The 27482-nt window shown below is 35.0% G+C and overlaps 1 protein-coding gene across 1 annotated transcript; it reads right to left on the reverse strand.

The window, feature by feature from the left end:
• Positions 1 to 24859: 24859 nt before the first annotated feature.
• On the reverse strand, positions 24860 to 26218 carry LOC128668799 (uncharacterized). Its single transcript, XM_053742488.1, has one exon. It carries the CDS (start codon positions 26216 to 26218, stop codon positions 24860 to 24862), a length of 1359 nt encoding a protein of 452 aa, XP_053598463.1.
• Between the last annotated feature and the right edge of the window lie 1264 nt (positions 26219 to 27482).

Raw genomic sequence — 27482 nt, forward strand, 5'->3', positions numbered from 1 at the left:
ATTGGGATAATATCCATATTGTTCGAATTTTGGAATAATATATTGGTATTAATATTGATAGTTATGATCATTGTTATTATTATACATACTTATAAATGTAATTATGTATATAGTCTTATGCAAACAATTTCAAACACAAAAAAAAAAAATCACTGAATAAAAACAATTTTAAAATAAATAAAAAAAAAAAAAAAAAAAACATCTATAAGTATTTGTCTAAAAACATTAACAAAAATGTAAAAGAGGTTGAGATGTGAAATATTATGTTTATTTATGTTATAGATATATATGAGTAATTTTTTTTCCTATTATTTTTGTTACTTATTATTATAATTGTTATCATAATTACTAATTTCTTTGCTCATAGTTGATTCATTCGGACGTCACTGTGGAGATAATCAATAAATTAAAAATAATTAATATAGAAAAATGATGAATATATAGATTATTTCAACAATCATTATTGATCGTACATAATAATTACAGTTTATTTTGTGTAATCTCATAATATTTGAAAAAACTACAATAATTAATATATGTAGCAGTTTTTACATCATTCATTTTTCGCATAAATTTTCATTATATAAATTTAATTATTGTTGTCATTTACGATTTTAAAGTAATCGATAAAAATTTAATCATTACTAATAACCGATACTATCATTACAATAAACAGGACTGAAGCAGCTGACGAGAAAAATAATTAAATTGCCCAAAGCTATAAAAATTTATGTAATATTATATATAAATATAAATAAAAAAATAAAGATATACATATATATATATATATATATACATATATATATATATATATATATATATATATACATATATATATATATATATATATATATATATATATATATATATATATTAGGGTGTCCCAAAAAAAACAAATTTTTTTTTTTAAAGTCCTATGGGCTCAAAAGTTACTTTATATTATAAAAAAAAATCATCACCGAATTTCAGCCAGATATCTTTAAAATTGAATTATCACAAGGGGAGGTCCCCTTTCCCGTTTAAAATACACGTAAAAATTTTTCATTTTAGTTTTTCGTTATTCAGACTATGAAAACAATTCTTTTTAAATTCCACCTAGTACAACATTGTAGGAAATCAAATTCTCTACAAATAAGTGCTAACGCATTATGTACATAAAAAAAAATATTCGTTTTTTTTTTTTTTTTTGGATACCTTAATATATATATATATATATATATATATATATATTAGGGTGTTTCAGAAAAAAAAAATTTTTTCTTATGATCTCAAAAGTTAGTCTTAGGTATTAAAAAAATCCTCCTAAGAGAGCAGCTCGAAAACTTAATTCTACTAAGAGCTTAACGAAAACTTATTTTCCCATTCAAATTGCATGTAAAGAATTTTTTTTGTTTTTTAAAAATAAAAGTATTAAAAAAATTTTTTTTTCGAAAATCTAAGCACACATTCTTCTAGGAAATTAAATTCTCTACAAAAAAGCTCCTGATTGTTTTCTCCGGAGAACTAACAGAAAAAAAGTTATGAAGCTTTAAATTATATTAAATAGTATAACTTCATGTTTCCATTATATTAAACAGTTTTTTGATAAAAATTTAGGTTTTTTCATCTGAACTAATGTGATCTGTCAATTTTTTTTTTTTGAACACATGAAAAAAATTTTCCTTACTTTCAAAGCAGAACTATTTTTTTAATTTAAAAATACAGAAAGAAAAAAAAATTTTAATTCTTAAAAAAATATTTTTCTTCCGAAATTAATACGAAAAATAAGTAAGATTTCAGAAATCTTTCTAAAACACTTTACTGATTATACATAGCATATAGATTCACCATATAAACATGTACACGTAATAAAATCCGGAAATTATTTTTACGTTAAGCTTTTCAATTCACTATTGTTTCAAGCTTCATAATTTTTTTTCTGTTAGATGTACGAAGAACACACTTAAGGGCTTTTGTTGTAGAGAATTTAATTTGCTACAAGACCACGTACTTTGATTTTCGAAAAAAATTTTTTTAAATACTTTTATATACAAAATACAAAAAAAAAATTTGTTTACACGTAATTTAAATGAGAAAATTAATATTGGTTGATCTTTTAGCAGGATTGAGCTTCCAAGCTACTCTCTTCGGAGGATTTTTCTAATACCTAAGACTAACTTTTACGACCATAAGACTTTAAAAAAAAAAAGAAATGTTTATCTTAAAACACCCTAATATATACATACACATACACATATATATATATATATATATATATATATATATCTACAAGGATTCAAAAAAAAAATAAATAAATAAACGAATAAGTAAACAAACAAGTATGTGTAGTTTTTTGACATTACAATTGTTATAGTTAATCACAGAGTTGATAATGAAGAAATGTATGAAATGAATCAATAATAAAATAATGAACGCTTGCAAAATTTTTAAATAATTAAAATATTGTAAGCAAACATACCTCTTATAGTGCATAGTATAGTTAGTAGGCTAGAATAGTCATTAGACGTACAAGGTTTTTAGCACGTTCATAAGTGCATAGTACGAACATTAGCAATTGTTGCTTAGTGTTCATCCTTGATGACCTTGACGAATAGTAGTAACCGATATAATCTGTGCTACTCTTCATTCAACACATATTCAATTTTTGTGAATTATGAATTATTGTATCATCGAAGTAAAGTCTTAAATGCTATTTGACGATAAGGTGCAAATCATCGATTTTTATGTGGAAATTAGATTAAATATGTACTCTTTGATTTTGTCGAAAGGAAATCATTTGATGCCTCTTCAGCTGCTTATTGACAAAATCAATTTCTTTCAGCTTTCCCGTGAGGGGTTTTAGTGGGTTGAACGATAAAAATACTTCCGTTTTTGCATAATCGGGCTTACAGACTTAAACTTTGGCACAAATATTCCCAACAATTTTAGAAATCCCCCATCATCGCTATTTTTTTCGAAAACTAAATCCGAGAGAGGTTTCAGTGGGGTCAAAGATTAAAATACTCACGTTTTTACTTTATCCGGCTACCGACTTGAACTTCAGAACACAGATTCCCAACAATATTACGAATTTCCCGCCATCGGAATTATTTCGAAAACTAACTTTGAGGGGGGTTAAAGTAGGGTCATCGATTAAAATACTCGCGTTTTTACATTATCCGGCCTACAGACGAACTTGAGCTCAAATATTCCCAACAGTCTTATGAATTTCCCGCCAACGGTATTTTTTTCTTACTCCCAGGGGAGTTTCAGTAGGGTCAACGATTAAAATACTCGCGTTTTTGCATTATCCGGCCTACAGACTTGAACTTTGGCACACATATTCCAAACAATAATTCGATCTTCGTGTCCATACTCAATAATAACTATTACATTCGTAGGAAATAGAGCTAGGAAATAAAGTGAACGTTTCGTCATTTATTTATGACTTCCTCAGCAACTAAGAACAAACTCCAAGAACTTTTTTAAGTACATGACAATTGTAGTAGCACCATATATTAGGTTAGATTGTATACCTTATTATTATAATTCAATTCTCTATTACATAGAAACTATGGAGAAAAACTTTATATCTTAACAACAATACCATAATCAGACTCATTATTATTATAAAAGTTTGATTTTAAATTAGTTGTTATTAATTAAAACTCAAAACTTTGAATATTACGGTTTAGTCTATGCCACGACGTTTTCGAATATAATTAATTATTATTATTATTAAGAACTTTCTGACATGCCATCTATACTGACATGTTTGAACTAACTTAAGTATAAAATATTAATTTTAATTCGTAAGAGATACGTAATTATTTTAATACTAATTTATCTAACGTAAACTTTAAAAGTTCAACTCAATTATCAATAAACTAAAATTACCAAGTTTTAAAATTACTTAATTGTTAAAATCTGATTATAAATTAAGCTGAGGTTATTTACGTCTGTTCTGAAATTTACCGTGTCATTAATTTTTATAAAATACATTTCACTAATATTTCTCTTCATTCAATTTCGCTCTCTGTCAACTATTGTAATATCTTCAAATTTTAAATTATGTCCAGGATCAAAATGGTGAGAATTTAAAGCTGTTTTGTTTTCCTTAATAATATTAATATTTTTACAATCATTTTTTTGTCTATTTTTTGTCTAACTTTCATGATAATGGAACAATGAATGGAATTTTCACAAATTTTTTTATGATTAAATTCTCCTTATATGTAGCTGTTGTTTTTAATTTGAAATTGTTAACTAAGTTATGTACTGAACCAGTTGGATAATAGTTATTCTTAAGAAGAATTTCCACTTTTTTCAGATTGTCCGCATGAAAATTCTGATGACTTAGAGATAGTACACGATGTAACAATCCTTTAACCACACCAATTTTCTGTGTCATTGGGTGGTTCTCTATTATATAGTTTCTATGTAATAGAGAATTGAATTATAATAATAAGGTATACAATCTAACCTAATATATGGTGCTACTACAATTGTCATGTACTTAAAGAAGTTCTTGGATTTTGTTCTTAGTTGCGGAGGAAGTCATAAATAAATGACGAAACGTTCACTTTATTTCCTAGCCCTATTTCCTACGAATGTAATAGTTATTATTGAGTATGGACACGAAGATCGAATTATTGTTTGGAATATGTGTTCTGAAGTTCAAGTCGGTAGCCGGATAAAGCAAAAACGTGAGTATTTTAATCTTTGACCCCACTGAAACCTCTCTCGGATTTAGTTTTCGAAAAAAATAGCGATGGTGGGGGATTTCTAAAATTGTTGGGAATATTTGTGCCAAAGTTTAAGTCTCTAAGCCCGATTATGCAAAAACGGAAGTATTTTTATCGTTCAACCCACTAAAACCCCTCACGGGAAAGCTGAAAGAAATTGATTTCGTCCATCTTTTTTAACATTGAATATGTAAATGGCGATTTCAGTGTTCATTTCGTTCGACTTACGATTAAATTTTGACTCGGGTTGGTTCAATTCAAGACTTTGTAAATCTAAGTTGATTTATTCGGAGCTCTACAATGATTATGTTCTAAAAAGTTTAATGTAGATTTTAAATGCTTATCTAGGTTCAAAGTATGCCTTAGATTTCGACTCGGGCAGAATTAAAACAATTCTTTTCAGTCAACTAGACAGTTTCACTGGAGCTTCAACATTTTAAGCACTTGGTGCTCCAAATTTCAAAAGTATATTACATACCTAAACCAGTAAAATAAGAAAATTCTCACATCATATGTAATTGTTGGCTGAGGCGAAATCGAGGCCGACAAACATATGATCTAAGGCTTTTTTTTTACTGGTCAAGGTGTGTATACTATTTTTCTGCTCGGCGGAGCCGGACAGTGGCAACTTCGTTTAGTGCAGCAGCCCGAAATCGTCTTCGTTCCAGTTGAAGGGCCGAAATTCCTTCGAATATTTTGTTTACAGGGTAAAATTAAGCAAAGTACTGAACAATAATATATCGATAAAAAGAGTACATCTATCACTGCTTCACGGATATTTTATTTCTCCATCAGTAATTCTATGATATCATAATAAATACGCCATTTACGCTAACACAATCGCATACTTGAGTCAGCACAATGGACAGCTTAAAATGCTTCAAATGGTAAGGATACAGGTTTGAGGCTGGCACCGGGAGTTTTACACTAACCAAATCATGCACAGAAAAAAATTATTTCTTTGTAAAAAATTTTTTCCTGTATGTATCATTTCTCTAAGTAACTCTCCTAATACATTACATTGCATTCAAATCTACTTAAAATCTCACTTTTTTCGCAATTTGATACTTTTTTTTGATAGGGATTGTTCATTCGGGATCATGCAGGTTCCCTCATTGGGGATCTATAGGGATTGCGCAGTCGGGGCCAAAATAAGTGGATGCATTTAAAACTTTATAGTTATGTAACCAATTTCGATATTTATTGAGGTAAACGAAGTATTTTATATATATATCCCCCCCCCCCCCATAGGGTTCTACAGCTGATTAGACTTCAGAATTTATCAGTTCATTTATTTCACATACATTTATAAAAAACCGCACTTTTTTATTTCTTCTAACAATAACTGTCGAACGAACGAACCGATTGAGATGGTTGTAGTTGCAATCAGTATGCATTATTTACTACTAAAGCTAATTAGTTTTTTAAGTCATTCAAATAAGTCATTTTCTTAAAATAAAAAAAAATTTACAAAAAAGTTTTATTTTTCTTTTGTAAATCTTCACTATTCTAATGTCTGTTTGATTAAATAGTCTGAAATTTTCAGATGTTTGACAACTATTGAGATTTTTCATTGTCACGAATATCATCTACTTCGTTTAATCCATTCAAAAGATATAAAAGACATACACACGATTGTGATGATATAAAGATATGTTAATTTTGAATTTAAAACATATTATAATTTTATCTATTCCTGACAAAATCTTAAGCTGCTTTGAAGCGTTGGGGGCATATTAAAATGATTGTTGATCAAAGAAAAAAATTCTTTAACGCTCTAATAATAGCTCAACATTTCGTGATAAATAAATAAAATCATTCATTAAAAATTATATGTTCTAATGTATTTAAATAACTATATAATAACTCACTAAATCAGCGAGTTATTTTATATTTATTATGTAACATTTAAAAATAAAGTAATCTAATAGTTGTGATGGGGTGGCTTGATATTCGACTGCCAGGTCAGTCAAATTAAATTTCGCGCCTCATTATTTTACGCACCAGCCCTTGCGACGACTAAATTTTAATTACTTCGCGCAACGGTGGGGGTAGAGGCTCAGCGCACCTGGTCGTCAGACTCATTTTCTCCAAAAATTAATTACAACCGGCCAACCGAACTGAGCAGTCTCTCAAAAGTTCAACTCAGTCTTGTCAGGCAGACGCCACAGAAAGTTATAAATTATCATCGCTGTTCGTTATCCCGGAAGTCCAGCTACGAGTTCAGGAGGATCCTAATCATGGCAAAACGCTTGGGGCAAGTCGACGCAAGTTTCTCAGCATAATGGTTTTGGTAAAACATAAAATTATTCAATTTTTCAAACACGTTGGGTAATTTCCAAAGCTAATTTTATCGTCTTTTATAAAATCTATTTATTTATATTTAATTTATTTTAATTTAATTTATTTAATCGCTGTGCATGCAGAAAATTTTATTTATTTAAAATGACTTATTGTCAGGACTTTCCTCGTCATTGGCAAATTTCTAAATTGAATTTGAATCTGTTAATCATTATTCTTGGAAATTTAATTTATAATAATAAAATAAAAATAAAGTTAAGATTTAGAGTCGTGGGTATTTGAATTCATGGTAACGAGAACATGAGGAAAGAGTGAAGTACATGCGCAGTAGGATTCTTACAATTTATTTGGTTAAAATTATCAATTATATTTATAAAAAAGGCTAGCTTTAATTATTTATATTAAATAAAGAAATAATTAATTATAATAAAATTATTGAATTTATATTTAAATTTATTTCCTGATTATTTTAAACCAATTTTCCCTATCCTAAATCGAGCCGCGTACTCGGCTTCATCAGGCATTCAGAACCTAGGGCTCAACATTTACCCGAGTATCTGAAGGAGGATTGTCCGAACTTCCTGGTACGAGGAAGCCAGGGCATACCCTTACATAGTCCTTCGGCTGAAAAAGAGAGTCCGTATGAACTTTGTTGGCCCAGCTGTTCTCAATCGTTTCCTATGTACTTTGAGCTGGGGATCACAAAAATATAGTACATTTTGTTATAAAGTGGAGCAAACAGTTGTTAATTACAATTTTATTCTTTAAATCAGTTTAACTTCCGAAGGGCTGATTTCGTGAGGAAATTTATTCAAAATAAATTGTTTAGTGTAAGAAAATGTACTGTAACGATGTCATATTTTGTTTTCATATCTCAAATATTCTATAAGATATAGCAAAAAAAAAACACCTCCTAGTTAACTCTGAGTCTAAGCAGCATAAAAAAAAATTTTTTGTCTTTTTGTTGAATTTGAGGTAACAATATGTTATAATGTAACTAATTGTTAAGTTGAATTCAACACTTTTTTTGTGCCGCTTAGGATGCTAAAATTATTAATGTCTTGTGTATACATATATGCTAAAACTATTAATATATTTTATACAAATAACTATAAATTAACTGTCGATTCAAGATTTATAAAGTTGTATATTTACTTGTTATTTTATTAATAATATTTATTATATGTTTGGATTATATAAATTTTTTTATAATACATTTAAATTACCATTAAAGATTTAGAATAATTAAATTCTCGTAGCAATTTCAATAATAAACATTTTCGATCTGTTAATAATTTCAAAAATTGTTCATTTAAACAACAAGCAAATATTACTTTCATTATATCCGGCTTGCCGAACATATTAAAGGGGCCTCTTTGCTGCGCTCGCTGTAAAGTGCAGCGATAACAATTTTAAGGACAGCAACTTCGGCCAACACCTCGTTACACGTTATCAACGTTTTCTCTGTTACATTCTGGCTTATATATTTATCAGACAGAATATTTTTTAATTGACCAGGTTGACGTCATTAGGGTATCGATAGACTCCAGGTGCGTCAGTTGTTGACCTTCCTTCATTTTATACAAAAAGTTTAGTCACTTACCATGGTGATGATTAGCCCCATAACTCGGTTCAAATAATCCCTTGATGCCTCTTCTGAGTGTGACCAAGACAAGCTTTGAAAGCCCGGTTTCCCCGTAAGGGAAAGCGATTCCAATTGGCCGATCACATAACACAAGAGCTCGAAGGCTCAACACCACACGAGCTCGAAAGCTCAACACTACACGAGCTTCAAAGCTCAACAATACATGAGCTCGAAAACTCGGCAAGAACTTTCTCAGACTTAATTCTCGGACGACCTTTGGCGAGGTCCGCGATGACACCTCTAATCCCGCGACCGAGCTGCACTGCACATCCTGACCTGGTTCATCGGCCTCGAAGCATGAATTTTGGATTCGGAAAGGAAGTGCTTAGGCTGCCCAGAGCAGGTGAGAGTATTGGGCTGCCGGTAGCAGCGCCCAAAGTTAAATAAGGAGAGCATATTTTGATAAAATACGGATATATATTTTGCCTCAAAGTCCGAGTGACAGGATCAAGCCAGCAGGTTTGTGTAGAGTTCTCGGCTCTACTAGATCTTGTGATCGACTGACTTGATTCTGTTGCTCCTTGGTATTATACATTATCAAAATATAATAACAACAGGTTAACGTTGCATTTCAGGCTTCCTATGAGAGAATCGTCGTGGTCCGGGTCTCATGTGTCGTCATCTGTTTAGACTATCCGCAAGCCACGGCGATTCTCTTATCGCAAGAGATTTCCGTTACATTGTTGGCGATGAATAAAATAATATCGCCAACAAAGTAACAATATACTAATTTATTATTTATTTATAATTCTAAGAAGTGTCGAACCGTTTATTCGCCCACCGTGGCGAATGAATAATTCGAGACTTCAAAAAAAAAAATTTCCTAAAATTTTTATTTAAATTTAATTAGAGCCAGAACGTAACATCCCAATCAGAGAATCACACTTGACTGTATTCGAAATTCATCCAATTATATATCCTAAGCTATTCCCTCCAGAACCGTGAACGGAGGTAATAAAAACAACGAACACCAAGGTGCGGCAGTCTAAGACGTTTGAGAAGTTAATGAATCTTTCTTGCTGGTCCGCGTGAGTTTTAAACCGTATTACGTTCAGGCAACCCTCTTTTTCTATTTTCTATTTCTCTTAAACCGATTAGTTCATATTCATTAATAAAATCTAAATAGTCAAGTTACTATAAAATCCCACGAGAAGATCGTCTCGATATTGCACTCGAGGAGTCGTGGCAAGTTGCTCGTTACCGTTAAATTTCTATTCAAAATCATCTTTTCAAAATTATTTTCTCTTCCAAAAATCAGCACGCGGGAAGTACCGCTCGCGTAAAACACGAGAAGGCGTGGATGATTTTTATAATAATTATTAAGCGTATAAATAGCGATTCTCGTCCGAGTCAATTGCTGGAGTTGGAGATTTAAACCGAACTCAAGTGAGATAAGACTCAAGAAATTCAAAGTGTAAAACCTATAACTTAAGTTTAATAGTTAAGTGTAAATCCTAGAGATTTAAGTTAATGAAAAGAACCTTAGTGCTAAGAACAAATTAACATCTTGTGAACTGAGTACAGCGTGTCCATAGGGAAATACTTCAATAAACAACTATCATTGGAAAACCTGCATATTAGATTATTTCTAATCTTAAGAACCACATCCCTTCTTCCTAGACCTATCATCTTTCGGTCAGGGATCAACAGAAGCCGTTCACGGGAGTTTGCTGTCCGAAGATCACAAAGAACAACTTGCAAGTAAGCAGCGAATGACGAAAGGTAGGTGAAGTTACCAATTTCTCTGACGTAAAAATCCAAATTCTGTATTGAATACACAGAGAGGCCTCTGCGGGGTTTATTGTTCGAATTCTCACAATAAAAATAAAACCTAGAGCTAACCCTCTAGGAAAAATCACCCTGTTTGTCCGGTGCCTCCCACTTGTGGTCCATTCGACTATTACCAATAATTAATTATTTATTGATTAATTAAATCCAGACATAACACTTTAAACCTATTCATCAGTGCTTTACCAATTTAAAAATAATATTTTCTGGAATTATTCAGGTATTATTCTATTTCGTTGCTTTGTCATGATATTACTAACTATTGAAAACAATCTCTTTGAAGGTACAGATGTTGCGAGAATAGTTAAATGTTTTTCAACAACTTGATAGAGAGACAGTCAGAAATTTTTACGATTGTTCCAGTATTGTAATTGATCTTCATTAAGAGGAATTTTGGATTCTTTTAAATCCTGCTTCAGCTCAAACTTCTAATCCAAATCATTCTATTCTGCATATTTTTTTGATTCTACTTTTCGCTTCTCATGGTGTTCCCAAATTCCTTCGTTTTTTATCATTATTTTTATTAATAGCTCTTTCACACTCAGTATTTTTTTTAATTCCTCTTATTTCTTATTTATATTCGCAATTGCTGTCAAAGAAGTCAAAGCGCTTCTACAACATGACTTTTTGAAGCGTGGATCTAATATCATTGCCATAGCAATTATTTGATTTGATTCAACATCTTTTAATCGCTTTTTAATACAACTAATTAAACTCAATTTCAAATTTTCAGCTACGTCAGAATGACAATTTGAATCATCAAGGAGATTATATACAATTGGAATTATTTTTCTACACGTCTTATATTTTTCACCGCATATGTCTCGAGTAACACTTTCAAATGGTTGCAGTGTTTTTGACACTTCTTGCAGAGACTCAATACTACGACCATATAACATGATCGGTGTTTTACTTGATTTTAACAGTACAGCTGTTATATATGCCACAATTTCTTTGACATTATTCAATGCTGAAATTAAATGATCTGTTTTCTCCAGCGAGTTACAATCAAATTTAAAGTATGAGCCATGCATGTCAAGTGTCCGGATTGAGTAAACTTTTCCCTGATTGCTTTAGTAATATTAGCAGCATTATCTGAAATAATAGCCACAATATTTGAAGTCTTCCATTCATCACACATATCTTCTAATATTTTTCCTAAATACTCAGCATCATAACTTTCGTGCAAATCTTTAATCGCCATGATTGTCAATTGAAGGGCATTATTATAAATATAATGAGAACCGACTCCCATATAGCTTTGGGTATTTGTAGTTTCCGTTCAGACATCACAAGCGAGGCTTACAGCGTCTAAATTTGCGAATTTATTTTCAACTGCTGATGTTAAAACATCATATTTATTATGATGATGTTTCCAATTTAATATTCAAAAAACCTCAGAGGAATAGGATCAGGATAAGTTAAGTAAAACTCATATTTATTTGCGACGTTTCAGCTTTTATTAAGCCTTCTTTAGGCACTCTGAAAACATGTACCTCAACAATAATTTACAAAATACTGTGATTTCTATTTACAAATTGATGATACGAGCATGGGAGGTCCAGCGAGTCCAGCTCTGGCTATAATATTGTCATGCAATATGCATTTGAGGTTGCGTGCTTGAAACTTTACGTAGATGACACTTTCATGGCTATTCCTTGAGAAGAGGAGCAGAGTCTGCTTGGGAACTTCAATGCTATTGAGGACAAAATCCAGTTTACAATGGAGGTTGAAATAGATGGGAGCTTGCCATTTCTTGATGTGATGGTTTCCAGAGAATGTGATGGGACCTTGACCACGAACTGGTATACTAAACCAACGAGCTCAGGTAGGTTACTGAATTTCGTGTCGAGTCATCTGGTGAACCAAAAAATGTCGGTAGCTCTGGGTCTTCTTCATAGAGCTGTCAACTTGAGCAATGAGACATCATCAAGAAAATATGACCAAGGTTAGAGACATTTTAAAGAGTAACGGTTTTCCTTTTGCATTTGTTGGAATGTGTATCAACAAATTTAATGATAATAAAAATACAGGTAGAGGACGTGCTACCAGGTTTTCAGACTTCCATACATTAGTGGTATGACTCAGAACATCTTGAGGTGCTTCCATAGCACGGAGACCAGCGGGTTATAATTTGAGGACTATTGGAATGTTACACTCTGAACTGAAAGACAAGTTGGATAAAGGGATGATGTCGGAGTCGGTATATTGAATACCGTGCAGTTGTCATAAGTTATATGTGGGACAGACTAAACAATGGTTGAGTAGCAGAGTCTATCAACATCGTATAGACTGCATGCATTTAACGTACGTTAAATTCTGGCATTCATGCGTTGATAGGTCATTCACCACAACAGACGTTTTACATACATCATTACAGTTATCATTCTTTTCAATCGGTGCCGTATTTTAATACAACATAGTTACATCCGTAGACTCACGTGTCACACCTAGCATAACCCGTTCGTTCTCTGTTTCTCTACCTACATAGTTTTCACTAAAAGCTCTCATTTGATTAACATGTCTTTTTCAAGTCGACACACAGTATCAACTAGATACGTAACAGGACTCAATTGAGAGTTAATAGTTGCAACTGGCCATGAACCCGTTCGATAATATTTGGCCATGACCTGTGAGCCACCTTCAAATAAAACCTTATATCTTATAAATCTTATAACCTTATGATCTTATAACTTATAAATCTTATTCCTTAGAAACTTTTAGACCTTTATACCTTATAAACCTCTGTCAATTACCTTTGACGACCAAATTTCTTAAATGTAATTAGCCAACTACCTTTGGCATATCACACTCACGCGCACTCAACTTACTTTTGCGAATTACCTTTTGACTTATTTTAATCTCATAATTTTATTTAAAATCGTTTACCTCACAAATTAATCAATTATTACAATACTTTAATTTTAAATCTGATCTATTTGATCAGTACACGCACACACTCACTCGAGTCCCCTGTACTGGTATTCACACACACTGAATTTAAAATGGCCCCGCCACGCTTTTCAATAAATAAATTAATTAAAAGTTTAGAAAAATAATTATTATTAATTAATTTATTTTATTTTACTTCTTCTTAATACCAATTCAACTGAATTTACTTTTAACGAGAATCTGTGAACGCAATAATTAATACTTCGAGTTTTCATCAGTACTCAACATGACTGCATTTCTCGATTCTCCCTTCACTCAAAGTTCCGCCATCTTTACTCTCTGTTACTCGACTTCTTTCTTTTCGGTCTTCCTTTTTATTTATTATTATTTCATTTACGGTAATTTTATTAATTAACTTAAATTATTAAATAATTAATATACCTCGGACAATTTTATCAACCGTTATTAAATTAATTCTCAGTTATTTATTGATGTAATTTTAATTTTCTGAATTCAATTAATTTAAAGATATATTTTAATTAATAAATAATTTTACTTTAACGTGGACTAGACCATGAAATTTCGGGCTTGTGTTGTACACAATTAGCCTAGAAATTTTTACGACGCAATGATTCTGGTAATGGTCTGGAATTATGAACGACGCCCGGGATCCGACTAATGGACCTGGAGTCTAACCGTTAGACAAACGTCTGGCTTAATTTTAATTTAATAAATCTACGATAAATTACTTTACTAATGCCTAGACACGGATTACCCCGATGAACGACTAAGTACTTTGATTAAATTAAAATTCTGACCTCGGCCTAGAAAATTAATTTAATTGAATACCTGAATTTTATTCCTGGTAAGTTTCCTTGTTCTGTTCCTTCAGATTCTGTCGTTGCCGTCTCGCTTGACTCGTCAGGTTCCTCGTCTCGTTCTCGTTCCGTTTGGTCTGTCTCCAGCTTATCCTCCTTCGCTCGTAATTTCTCGTTCACCTGCTTTTCCAAATAATTAATTATTTGTTACACGGATACCGGCTAATGACCTGGTGTCTAATAATTATAATTGATTATCGTTTGGTTCTAAAAATAAAAATCCAAGTCTGAATTAATTAATTACCTGTGTTGGTTGAGCGTCCGACTGGTCATCCGATCTGTCCGGTTGTGTGTCTCGACCTCAGTTCACCCGACGCTTATCATTGTGCACCCACTCGCTCGAATTCGGCAAGTTCTATAAAATTTGGTCACTCTTACTTACGACTAAGTGGGACTGACAAACAAGCCCCTACGATTTCCGCTCGGGACGACAGTCGCACTCTACCCCGGATAACCCTGGAGTAGTAATAGTTTTTATCAACGACTCTCATAGAAGAGAGTAAAAAATTTAATGCGGAAAATTCAAATTCTCCCTGATACACTCCCCTCTGCCAGACTGTCACCCAGGTTGGAAATTGTAGGTTCTCATCGTCCGAGTATGTCAAGGTGTTGACTGGGTCTCTTAAGAAAATTCAAACGTGAAATAAGGGTAGAAAAATATTTATTTGAAAGATACATAGAACTTCTTTCTTTACTCGAATTTTTCGTCTTTCGAACGTGGTTTCAATTCGAGGACTTCCTCCCGGTCGTTGAAGGCGGGCACACTTTCCTCACAGCCCGAATCTGCGGAGAGGTATCCTAAATCATAGTAGATCCGATCTAAGGCGCCTGAGCTTCGGAAACAAAATAATACAATACAAATACCATCCAGGATTAATTAAGTTCCTGCACTCTTATCTCCAGAACAGACATCTCCAAGTGAACGTCAATTCTGTGAAATCTACTACAAGGGCAATAAAAGCAGATGTACCACAAGGATCAGTTGTTGGGCCTAAACTATTCAATATATATCTAAACGATCTACCTACTTTTGCAAAAACAAGCCTTGCTCTATTTTCAGATGACACAGCTGTGTACACACACTCATTCAATGCTAATGTCGCTGCTAAGCGAATTCAAATCCACATGAACATTCTGGAACCATACTACAAACGATGGAAAATAAACCTAAACGCGCAAAAAAACAGAACTCATAGTTTTCTCCAAAAAACGTACCCAGAATAAAATAATTCAACCTATCAGAGTTTATGGATATCCAGTGGCACCAGTCAATAGTGTTAAGTACCTTGGTATGCATCTAGATAGTACACTAACAATCAGAAATCACATCAAGCACGCTGTAATAAAAGCTTACTCGGTTCAACGAAAGTTATACCCACTCATGGCTAAAGGATCACCGCTATCGATATAGAACAAATCATTAATGTATAAAATGATACTGAGGTCAATACTATTATATGCTGCTCCTGTGTGGTGTGGTGCGGCTCCAACAAATATCAAAGTGATATAAAGATATTAAAATAAATGCCTAAGACTAATTCTATCAGTAGACAGGTACGCAAAAATTACGGACTTATACAATAACACTAGTATAGCATACATCAAAGATTATATAGATAAATTATCTAATACATTTTATGAAACTCAACTTAATGTCAATAACTTAACTAAAAATATAACTAGCATTAGATCTTACAATTTGCCATTTGAAATAAAATATAAATTGCCTTATTAAGCACTAATAATATTTGATGCTATAAAGTAATAGGTATTGCTATTAAATTAATTGTAAGTACATATTAACAAACAGATAAGACTGATAAGTGTCTTGTATGATAACTTCTGTCAATTTTCATAGATAAGTTTTTTTATACTTATTTTCCTATAAAATAATATAATGTTCTTTAAAAATCGCATGCGAATACATGATCACAAACGTACAAATTAAAAGAAAATAATTAATTTAATATAACTAACTTCATATCTGTAGGTGAATCTGCTATTTAGAAGGAACTACAATATATGTTAAAACTAAAGTAAGGTATATATGTTTAAGCAAAGGTATATATGTGTATAAAAACTATATGAATAAATAAATAATATAAAAAAAACATCAGACGTTGGATACAAACACTGTGGGATTGAGCCTCCGAGTCAGCGTTAATTTTTTTTTTCGCTGTAAAATTTATCGACACACTATGGAAATACGGTGAATTCACAGTTAAAAAACTGTCAAGCTATCGAAAAGCTATTGTAAACGCACCGTGGAGATCGCTGTAAACTACTGTGGGGCTACCGCGTGGAACCATTGTGAGATTACTGTGACCTCACGGCAGTGATAACAACTTAGGTAATTTGTCCCTAAAGTTAGGATTATTTATCGAATTTAGCGATCATTTCAGGGTCTTAAATTTTTTAGGGACTTCATTTAGGGATTTTCGAAATCTACTATTCGTTGAATTTTTCTGCTTATTTTAATTTTTCTGTTCGTAAAGACCAATTTATTTCAGCATCCACTATTGAAACTTATTGTTTTGTGATTTGACCGCTAAAGATATGCGCTGCAATTAGTGCACAATCAATTACTTTTGTCAGTTTTCTCACTACGTAAGTGCAGGTAGATGAATGAAGCGTAAACAATAACTGTTTGATAACTTGGCGGGTAAATCTCGACTTCATTAGTGACAATGTAACATATTCTACTCGAATTCATTTACAATAAAATAATTGTACATTATGGAATCTCCTGTTGGTTCACGAGAAAAAAAATGTTGCCAATAGTACTGCAAATCGTGGGACGCAGATCCTAAATTAAAAGGTTGGTTATTGAAAGTATTTGTTGTAACTACACTAACGCAAAAAATTAAAGGAACAGAAGAATTTCATAAATTTTTTAGTGACTTTTGGAAGGCTGTAACTTTATGGAAAATAATCGTATCGAGATTTAAAAAAAAGCATTTCATAGTTAGAAATCTCTAATTTCAGTGCATTTTTATCAAAATTTTGTAAGAGCTCCGGTGATTGCGCAAACATGAGAAATACTGCGAGATAAAAAATTTCTGAATTTTTTCTTTTTCGAAGAGCCCACGGACCGTGGAAAAATTTTTCTAACTAAATATGTATTCATTCATAATTTATGACTACAAATAAATAATGGAATAAAATAGTATGAATTCATTGCATTTAATTGAATTAAAAAAATACATAGTAGCTAAATACTGCAAAATACTTGTACAAAATAATTCAATGGTATTACAAGAATCTTATTCTTTCTTTTGGACTGGACATCATCTGAGTCGGAATTAAAACAGTAGTTTGAGCCTCCAAAGCCTCAGTTCTTTTGATGTTAAACCTGCCGCTGAATGTAATATGTTATTTAAGTCCTCGATGTCCTAAAGATAGTGTATGGAGAAGTAAATCACCTTTTTAAAATGGTATTTTAACCCTTCATGGCCTATCATATATTTTAAAATGCTATTCAAGTCCTCAATACCCTAAACGGAGCGCATGGAGGACTTAATCACCTTTTTAAAAAGATGTTTTAACCCTCCAAGGCCTACCATACTTTTAATCTGTAACTTCGAATGAACTCAATTCTTTATCATGCTATTATTGTTATAATAATATCTGCGTTCTAAATACGTAAAAATATTTTCAATTGATCGTGAGCGTCCGAGTAGCAGTGCAGCAGTGGTTGTTCTTCATATTCGTTAGGTTTCGGTTTCGAATCCCGGCAGCAGCAGATTATTATTTTTCAGCAGTTTTCTTCAATTTCTTTCGCAGTTTCTGTTATCCAGTACATCATTCGTATTTATTGTTCACATAAAATAATTAATTAATCATATACTAATAAGTCAAAGGCCCTAATTATTTAATTCGAATTTCGAATGATAGTACTATTCTATTCAAACGCCTACTTGTATAACTTTAGCTATTATTATGAATATTTTAAATTCTATTATTTTTTAACGCACAACAAAACATTTATCACTAAGAGATTATTTTTGGAATTTTTAAATTTCAAATTTCTTTCGATCATGGTGGCCATTTTTAATTAGTGGCCCCCTTTTTCCTGATGTTTCTTTACCAATTGTACGCGATCTGATGAGAGTCTTTCTCGATCTGTAAATTTAGACTCTGGAGGTTTATTTTACCTTTTAAAAAAGATGATTTGAACCTAAACTTAGTAAAAGTGGGCAAAGACTACCACGTTTAGGTTCCAATCAACTCTTTAATGCATGAATCTTCATATCCTAAAAGATGATTTGGACCTCCTTACACTCATGTAGGATTTTGAGACTCGAATCACCTTTTTAATTTTGACTTGGGATCTGATCTTCCGGATAAAACGAATGCATTCTGCGAATTCTGTCGAATTATTTTGACTGCGCACAAAAAAGGTTTGCTTAATCATGCCCATAGTGCAAAGCATCAGAACTTTTGAGCTCGAAATATAGCAGCAAAATTCCCGGTCAATGATTAAAAAACGTCCATTAAAGAATCAATAATAAAGATCAATGAGAAGGTTCTATGCATTATAATTAGATATAATTCTCATCGAAAAAAGGTGATAGTCACAACATTCTATCGCTTTGCAAAAATTTCTAATGCTTCTGCCAATGGTATATTCAGCGCTAACATCACAGTTGAAAGCATATAAACTTTTAATTGAAAATTTAATCGGTATAGGTGTCGATGGTGCCAGTGTTATGGTTGGATGTGATCAGTCTGTTGTAAGTCTTCTTCGAAAAGACTCACCAGATTCAATGTTAATGAAGTGTGTATACCACTCATTATATTTATGCGCTGAAAAAGTAACAGACGTACTGCCTAAAGATCTAGAATACTTAGTGAGAGAGGCTCATAATTGGTTCTCATATAGTCCGGAAAAATTAGATGAATATAGAGATTTATATGAAACGATGAATAATGGAAATAGAAACCCTAAGAAAATCGGTTTAAATGGAACCCGTTGGCTCGCTCGATACAATCCTATTGATACTATATTGCACCAATGGAATGAATTAAAGCTTCTTTTTTATATCGCAAAAAGTGATGATAAATGTTTAACATCAAAAAATTTACCTGGAATTATGAATCATTTACCTTTCAAGGCTTATTTAACGTTTCTACATGTTATGCTGACGATCATAATTAATGCTGATATTTTATTTCAAACCGAGAATCTTGAGTCTTTGAAATTATTAGATAATTTATTCTTATCGTTTAAAGGCTTCTTACAACGGAGTGTTGTTCCTGCTTGCTTGGAAAAAGCTCGAGAAGATGAGCTCACGAGTTTTGACTTTAAATTATATTTGATGCCTTTATCAGCTATTTATTTAGGTCGTGATTTCGAATCTACCGCTAAAAATATTTCTGGTCAAAGGCTAAATAATTTTCGAAGTAAATGTAAATTATTTTTATGTACCTTGTATGATGTAATGCAAAAAAGACTGCCAACTAACATCTCTGTACTCAACATATGTCACTTTTAGTTCCCTCTATTGCTACATCTCAACAAAAACCAAAGCTTACATCTTTACCGTCACAATTTACAAGGACGACGCTATATGGATCTAAAAATGATATTGAAATGATACTGAATGGGATGTTCTAACTAATATACAATGGCAGCAAGTTCATGACACAGTTGGATTTTAGGCAGAAGTATCGACAGACTGTGATTTAGCAGGCAATAAAAGATTTGGTAATATAAGCAAATCCGCGCTAGCTTTATTGACAACGCCAATATCGAATGCTACCGTCGAATATGCATTTTCAATATATGCAATACTTGAAGATAAGTAAAGAAATACATTATCCATTGATATGAGGCACAGCTTAATGATAGTGAGATATTTATTGAAACGTGAATATTCCAGTTGCGTTAATTTTAAACCGTCAAAAAAGATGCTGGAAATGTTCAATGTAGGGCTGCACTCGAGCCAAGACAAGACAAGATTGAAGCGATCTTGGCTCGATCTTGACACTTTCCTATTCATTTTCATCTCAAACTCAAAATGTAAGTCTCGTATTGATCTCGAAAATCAGTCTGTAAAATGAGCAAATAAACTAATTAGATCTGGTTTAGGCGAGGTTACTTAAACAATTAAAAATTACTCAGATTTTATCACAAAATAAATTCTAGATTTATTTACACTTATTTACACTTAAAAATTATGAGAATATAATCAAGAGCGAATGCAACTAGAAAATTTATACGCGATAGCGAATTCAAACTCAAAGATATAATTCACGTATAAAATTGACACGTGGTCAGTAGCGGTTAAATCAACGATAATTAATTAACAATTAATTATTGGCAAAAGAACAATTTATTTATTCTCAATAAATAGCAGCCTTGATAAACTGTCTAAATATTGAAGATAATTTAGCGTAGCGGCTTAGTTTAATATCACAAGTTATTAATTACAGAAGCGGTTCAAGCACGAGGTTGCAAGTAGCGAAGCACGTTGTAGAATGAATATTGGTAGCGTCGTTGAGTCGTCGAGGAGCTTGGTGTCGACGTGGCAGCCTTGCTGCATATAACGAATTTTCCTATTGGCTTAAAAGCGCGCCAACAGGTATCAGTTGATAGCGAGCTCTCTCATAGGCTGACCAATATAAAACGAATTTTGTGATTGGTCAGCTTGTAGCGGGTTCTCAGGACGTCTTGCCACGATCCTGAGTTAAAAATTGTATGTGCCGGGCCCAAATAGCGAGTGACCCGGCACTATTCTGACCTTCAGTCAGTAGCGAGCTCGGCAACTCCCGAACCGCGCAGAAATGCACGAAGCTTCATTCAAATTAATCAAGCTCGTGACTGAACATTCTCCCCAGCGCTGGCGACGGTGTCGACTGGATTGTCCTCTGGAGAGTGAACTGGTAGTACACACCGCTTAGCGATTGGTCGCACAAGTTCCGTGGTAGCGGTCTTCAGCGTGACTACTCGAGTCAGGTCACCTCTGCCTGGATGTAATGCGAGTACTCGAGCAAGTGGCCATTTCGATGGTGGGAATCTTTCATCAGTCAACAAGACTAATGAACCCACTTTGATGTTGTTTTGCGGATTATGCCAATTTGAAATAGATTGATGACGTTGCAGGTACTCTGATGACCATCTACTCCAAAATCTCTGGAACATTTGTTGTAGTTGTTGCCAGCGTGACAACGTAGCTGAATTATTTTCCAGTAGCGAGGGCCCAGGTACAGCGATTAGCGGTTCACCGATGAGAAAATGTCCAGGAGTTAGAGCGGTTAAATCTGCAGGATCTTCAGATAGTGGAGCGATCGGTCTTGAATTTAACACAGCCTCAATCTGTGTTAAGACTGTAGCGAGTTTGTCGTAAGTCAATAGCGATTCACCAATGGTTCGTATGAGATGGAACTTGATTGACTTTACGGCTGCTTCCCACTTGCCACCAAAGTGAGGAGCGCTTGGGGGGTTGAACTTCCAGTCTGTGCCATCTGTAGCGAGTAAATACTGAAGTTCTTTTAGCTGCCTCGATCCTGCTGCGAATTCTTTCTTAAGCGTGGCGTCTGCTCCTACAAAATTTGTACCACAGTCCGAGTATAGGATACTGCAGGCGCCTCTTCGACTAGTGAATCTTCTAAAAGCTGCGACGAAAGCGTCAGTAGAGTAATCGGTGACAATTTCAATATGTATAGCGGATGTAACGAGACATACAAACACAGCGATCCACCCTTTATAGGTTTTGGCACCTCGACCTTGGAAGGTCTTCAGTGTTAATGGCCCAGAGTAGTCTATTCCAGTGTGTAAGAATGCTTTAGATGGTCTTACACGAGCGGATGGCAATTGTCCCATTAATTGTTGTGCACGAACACCTCTATGTCTCGTGCACACGACGCAGCGAATAATGTGTGATCTGACTGGAACTCGACCACCTTCTATCCAGACAGATCTCCGTAGATCAGCGAGAGTCAATTGAGTTCCCCCATGGGATGTTCTCTGATGCGAATGATCTATTAATAGCGTACTTAAGCGTGATAACCTTAGTAAAATGGCTGGATTTTTCTGTTCATCATCCAGCAGCGAATTCTTCAAGCGACCGCCGACTCTGAGTACTCCGTTGTAGTCGACGTAGGGTATCAATTTAGCGAGATGATGATTTCGCTGTAGAGAATCACCATCTTTCAATAGCTTCAGCTCTTGCGAATAGTACTGACTTTGCGTATACTTGATCAGCAAAGTCTTAGCGAGTTCCAGGTCAACTGTAGAGAGTGGTGTGTCCAGTGTGAATCTGCCTTGAAGATGGTAAAAACCAGACCTGGACGTTCTTCAAGATGTGATACCGTCTGCGTAGGGATATCAAACGATGGCCAGTTATCTTTTGATTGACTGAGCCACTTTGGTCCCGTCCACCATAGCGAATGCTGTTCTAGTTTAGCTGCTGTTAAACCTCTTGAAGCGCAGTCAGCTGGGTTAAGTTTCCCAGGAACAAAATCCCAGTTGACACTTGGTAGCGATTCTTGAATCTTGGTAACTCTGTTGCGAATGTAGACTTTCCATCTAGCTGGGTTGTTTCGTATCCACGTTAAGGATACAGCGGAGTCTGTCCACATGAACACTGGAACGTTTTCAAGTTTCAAAACCTTCTTTACGTAGAGTACCAGTTGAGCGAGTAAGACAGCGGCATTGAGCTCCATTCTTGGTATAGTTATAGGCTTCAGTGGTGCAACTTGTGTTTTGGCACACACTAGCGAAATATTGGAGCTTCCAGTAGCGTCAGTAACTTTTAGATAAACTACAGCAGCCATAGCGAGTTGTGAAGCGTCAGAAAATCCATGTAATTCTATTGATACACCATTTTTCACATGATTCCAGCGAGGTATCTGAATCTTCGAGATCTGATGTAGTTCATCTCAAAACAAATTCCACTCTTGAAGAAGCGACGGTGATAGCGTAGCATCCCAGTCAAAGTTCTGCAACCAGAGCTTCTGCATGAACATCTTGGCTCTCACGATGATCGGTGCCAAAAACCCCAGTGGGTCAAACAAGCGAGCAATTTCAGATAGAATTGTGCGTTTAGTAGTTGGTGATGCTTCTGGAAGCAAATAGCCTTACTGGAATTAATCCTGTGTTAAATTCCAGGTTAGCCCGAGCACTTTTACTGTAGTATCCCCAAGCTCTCTTGGTGTATCTTCTTGGGTTTCAACTGGAGCGACTTGAGAGAGTAATTCAGTTGAATTACTTGCCCACTTGGCAAGCGGAAAACATCCTGTGGCACACACATTTTTTGTGTCGAGAGCAACTTGGATTGCCTCAGCGAGTTCATCTGCACCTCCATAGATGTCATCAACGTAGCGTGTGTTAGTTAGCGGTTCGACAGCCTTCGGAAATTTATTTCCTTCGTCTTCAGCGAGTTGTAAAAGTGCTCTTCCAGCGAGATATGGAGCCGATGTTGTTCCATAAGTAACAGTAGCGAGTGCAAATACTATTGGGATGTCATCTTCGTCAAACCAGAGTATGCACTGTAGATGATGATCTTCCTTGTCAACTGCGATCCGACGAAACATTTTTGTTACGTCAGTAGCGAATAGATAGCGATGGCAGCGGATGCGAATAAGTACATCACTGATGTCAACTTGAATCTTCGGGCCCACATGAAGTATCTCGTTGACAGATACGCCAGATGTTGTTTTCCAGGACCCATTGAATACCACCCTGAGCTTGGTGGTAGTGCTCTGCTCTTTCAGAACCCCATGATGAGGCAACAGGTAGCTGTTCGGTGGTAGATCCTGTAATTTCATACGTTTCATGTGTCCCAAGTCTTCACACTCCTTCAGGAAGTTGAAGTACAACTTCTTGTAGACTGGATCAGCTTCCAATCGTTTGCGAAACGTAGCAAGCGAACGACATGTCGACCATCAGACTGTCTGTAGTGTGTATTGACAAAGTGTTGTTCACACTCTTCTTCTTCTTCAGTATAGCGTATAGCGAATTCTGTCTGTATCTCTTCTTGGTACCAAAACTTGCTTAACAAGTCTTGTAGTTGATCATCAACAGCGACATGATGACCATAAGCGGTCAATTTTGATGAAGCGGTGTCCACAGATCCATATATGATCCAGCCAAGCGATGTTGACTGAGCGATTGGGTCATTGTCACTTCCCTTTCGTATTTTAGCGTTGATTATATGTGCAGCTGGTGCTGCACCCAGGATGATGTCAATAGGTCGTGATGTCAAGAAGTCTGGATCAGCGAGTTGTAGCCCAGTTAGATGCGGCCATTTCTTCTTCTTCTTAGTTAGCGTAAATGACGGTAAGTTTACCGTCAAGAGAGCAAGCACATGGGCTTGGATAGTAATAGAAGCGTTGTTGTGTAGCGAATGCAGCGTCATCTTGCATGACCCAAGCGAATGTCCAGCTGACACATTACCAATCCCACGTAATGGTACAGCTGCTTTACTGAGTTGAATATCCAACTTCTTGATTAGCGAATGCGTCACAGAGGATAACTCCGATTCTTGATCAATAAGTACAAAGGCAGTACATGTACTTCCTGTTAGCGAATTCAACTTAACAATAGCGGTAGCGAGTAAAACATTGAGCGAATGAGCTGAAAGCAGACTAAGTTAGCGAATTCAACACAAAAGTTACCAAAATTGGAACTATTTGTTACCTGGGTCAGCTACAGGAGCGTCCTGTACTAGTTTAGCGGCAGCACCATCGTCAAGGTGCGTTGACGTGTGATGTGGCTGATCACAATGGCGGCACTTTTGTTTAGTTCTGCAATCAGCGTAGCGGTGGCGTCCCAAACAGTTGAAGCATAAGCGGTAATGCTGAACAATAGTTCTTCTGTTCAGTGGCGACGCCTTCTGGTAGCTGGGGCAAAAGAGAACGAAATGTTTCTCCTTGCAGATTGGGCACATGCCCGGTTCACTCGTACGGTCCTTGGGAGTGAAAGCGACGTAACTAGCGGAACCAGTAGATGTAGATGGCGTTGATGAGGTAGCGGATCGACTGTTTCCAAACTTAACTTGCTTGGCTGTAGAGGCTGACTTAGCGTAAGACTTAGGTGATGGTGGTTTTTCACTAGCACTCTTAGATTGTGTAGAGGTTATTTTGGCGCCAATCTCTGAGTTTTCCCACGCACGAACCTTGGCCTTGAGCATGTCGTGCAGCTGTTGGTAAGTGGGAAACTCATTGGATAACCCAAGCGAAGCCATCCATTCTACTCTCAAATCTGAAGGTAAACAGCGAACAGTCAAGCGAATTAAAAAGGGGTCTAACTCACCAATTGGAATTCCCAGTGCAGCGATGGCGTCCAGCGATTTTTTATTAGCGAGTAGCAGCGCATCCAGGTCAGCAGCGGAGTGTGAACTCACCGGTTGACGATCCAGCAAATCATCGATATGCATATCGAGTAATCTGCGTGGATTAGTGTAGCGAGTGTTCAGCAAATTCCAAGGTTGGAAAGCTTCATCCGTGACCTGTAGGTTAGCGAGTAGAGCAGCAGCTTCACCTTTTACCTGCGTCTTCAGGTAATGCATTTTTTGAGATCCGGTCAGCGAATCTTCGTTTATCACCAGCGAGGTGAATAGGTCTTTAAACGAATCCCATTCGTCATAGGAACCCTGGAAGGTGGGCAGTTTAATTTGCGGCAGGTTAGCCTTATGCGCGCCTCCAAAGTAAGCGGTCTGATCATGATTAGCGGCAGGAAGTTCATGAACCGATTCTGGAGCGGACCTAGCAGCGCTGAGTCTCACTCTAAGAGAGGTGTAAGCAACGTTAGCAGTTTCATAAGAATTACCTGTATGATATTGGTTGGTAATGATATCAGGTACATATTCATATAGCCTCTCGTGAGTTGTATTGAACCGGTTCCACAATTCCGTCAGGATAGCGAGTTCTGCGTCAATGGCGGCGGCACCTTGGGTAGCGAGTACAGCGTCAGTCAAGCGGTTGGACATATTGAGCATCGTGTCGATGCGTTGCATTTGCAGAGCGACTTGAGCTTCGGCAGCCATCTTGAAGATACGTGGCACAAAATGGACGCGGTACGTAAAACCGACGCTAAGTTTTCGATCTTTTTTCCTAAAAAGTCTTTTTACACCGGTGTGTAAAATAGATCACCCTGGGCAGCACTCTAGCAGTGCTCAGCAATGCCCACGGCACTTAGCGATTTTCACGACACAAACTGACACTACACTTTTTTTTCTCACAATTTTTTTCAGATTTTTAATTTTAAATAATTTTTAATTGTTTTAATTTCGCCAGATCCGGCTCGAAGGACCAAAATGTAAAATGAGCGAATAAACTAATTAGATCTGGTTTAGGCGAGGTTACTTAAACAATTAAAAATTACTCAGATTTTATCACAAAATAAATTCTAGATTTATTTACACTTATTTACACTTAAAAATTATGAGACTTATAATCAAGAGCGAATGCAACTAGAAAATTTATACGCGATAGCGAATTCAAACTCAAAGATATAATTCACGTATAAAATTGACACGTGGTCAGTAGCGGTTAAATCAACGATAATTAATTAACAATTAATTATTGGCAAAAGAACAATTTATTTATTCTCAATAAATAGCAGCCTTGATAAACTGTCTAAATATTGAAGATAATTTAGCGTAGCGGCTTAGTTTAATATCACAAGTTATTAATTACTGAAGCGGTTCAAGCACGAGGTTGCAAGTAGCGAAGCACGTTGTAGAATGAATATTGGTAGCGTCGTTGAGTCGTCGAGGAGCTTGGTGTCGACGTGGCAGCCTTGCTGCATATAACGAATTTTCCTATTGGCTTAAAAGCGCGCCAACAGGTATCAGTTGATAGCGAGCTCTCTCATAGGCTGACCAATATAAAACGAATTTTGTGATTGGTCAGCTTGTAGCGGGTTCTCAGGACGTCTTGCCACGATCCTGAGTTAGAAATTGTATGTGCCGGGCCCAAATAGCGAGTGACCCGGCACTATTCTGACCTTCAGTCAGTAGCGAGCTCGGCAATTCCCGAACCGCGCAGAAATCCACGAAGCTTGATTCAAATTAATCAAGCTCGTGACTGAACACAGTCAATTCATTATATCGTCTCGTCTTTTCTTGTCAAGATTTTGTCTTGGTCTTGAATTACTCTGAATTTATTTTAAATTCATTTGAAATAGCTTACACAATTATATTTCATTAGTTTGTATTTTATAATTGGGATAATTTTAAAAAATGTCTTGTATTTATTATTAAATTTTTCCTGAATACAGATTATTGTTTTTTTATATTTTCTAACTAT

The sequence above is a fragment of the Microplitis demolitor genome, chromosome 10, assembly GCF_026212275.2.
Source record: "Microplitis demolitor isolate Queensland-Clemson2020A chromosome 10, iyMicDemo2.1a, whole genome shotgun sequence".
NCBI classification, from domain to species: Eukaryota; Metazoa; Arthropoda; class Insecta; order Hymenoptera; family Braconidae; genus Microplitis; species Microplitis demolitor.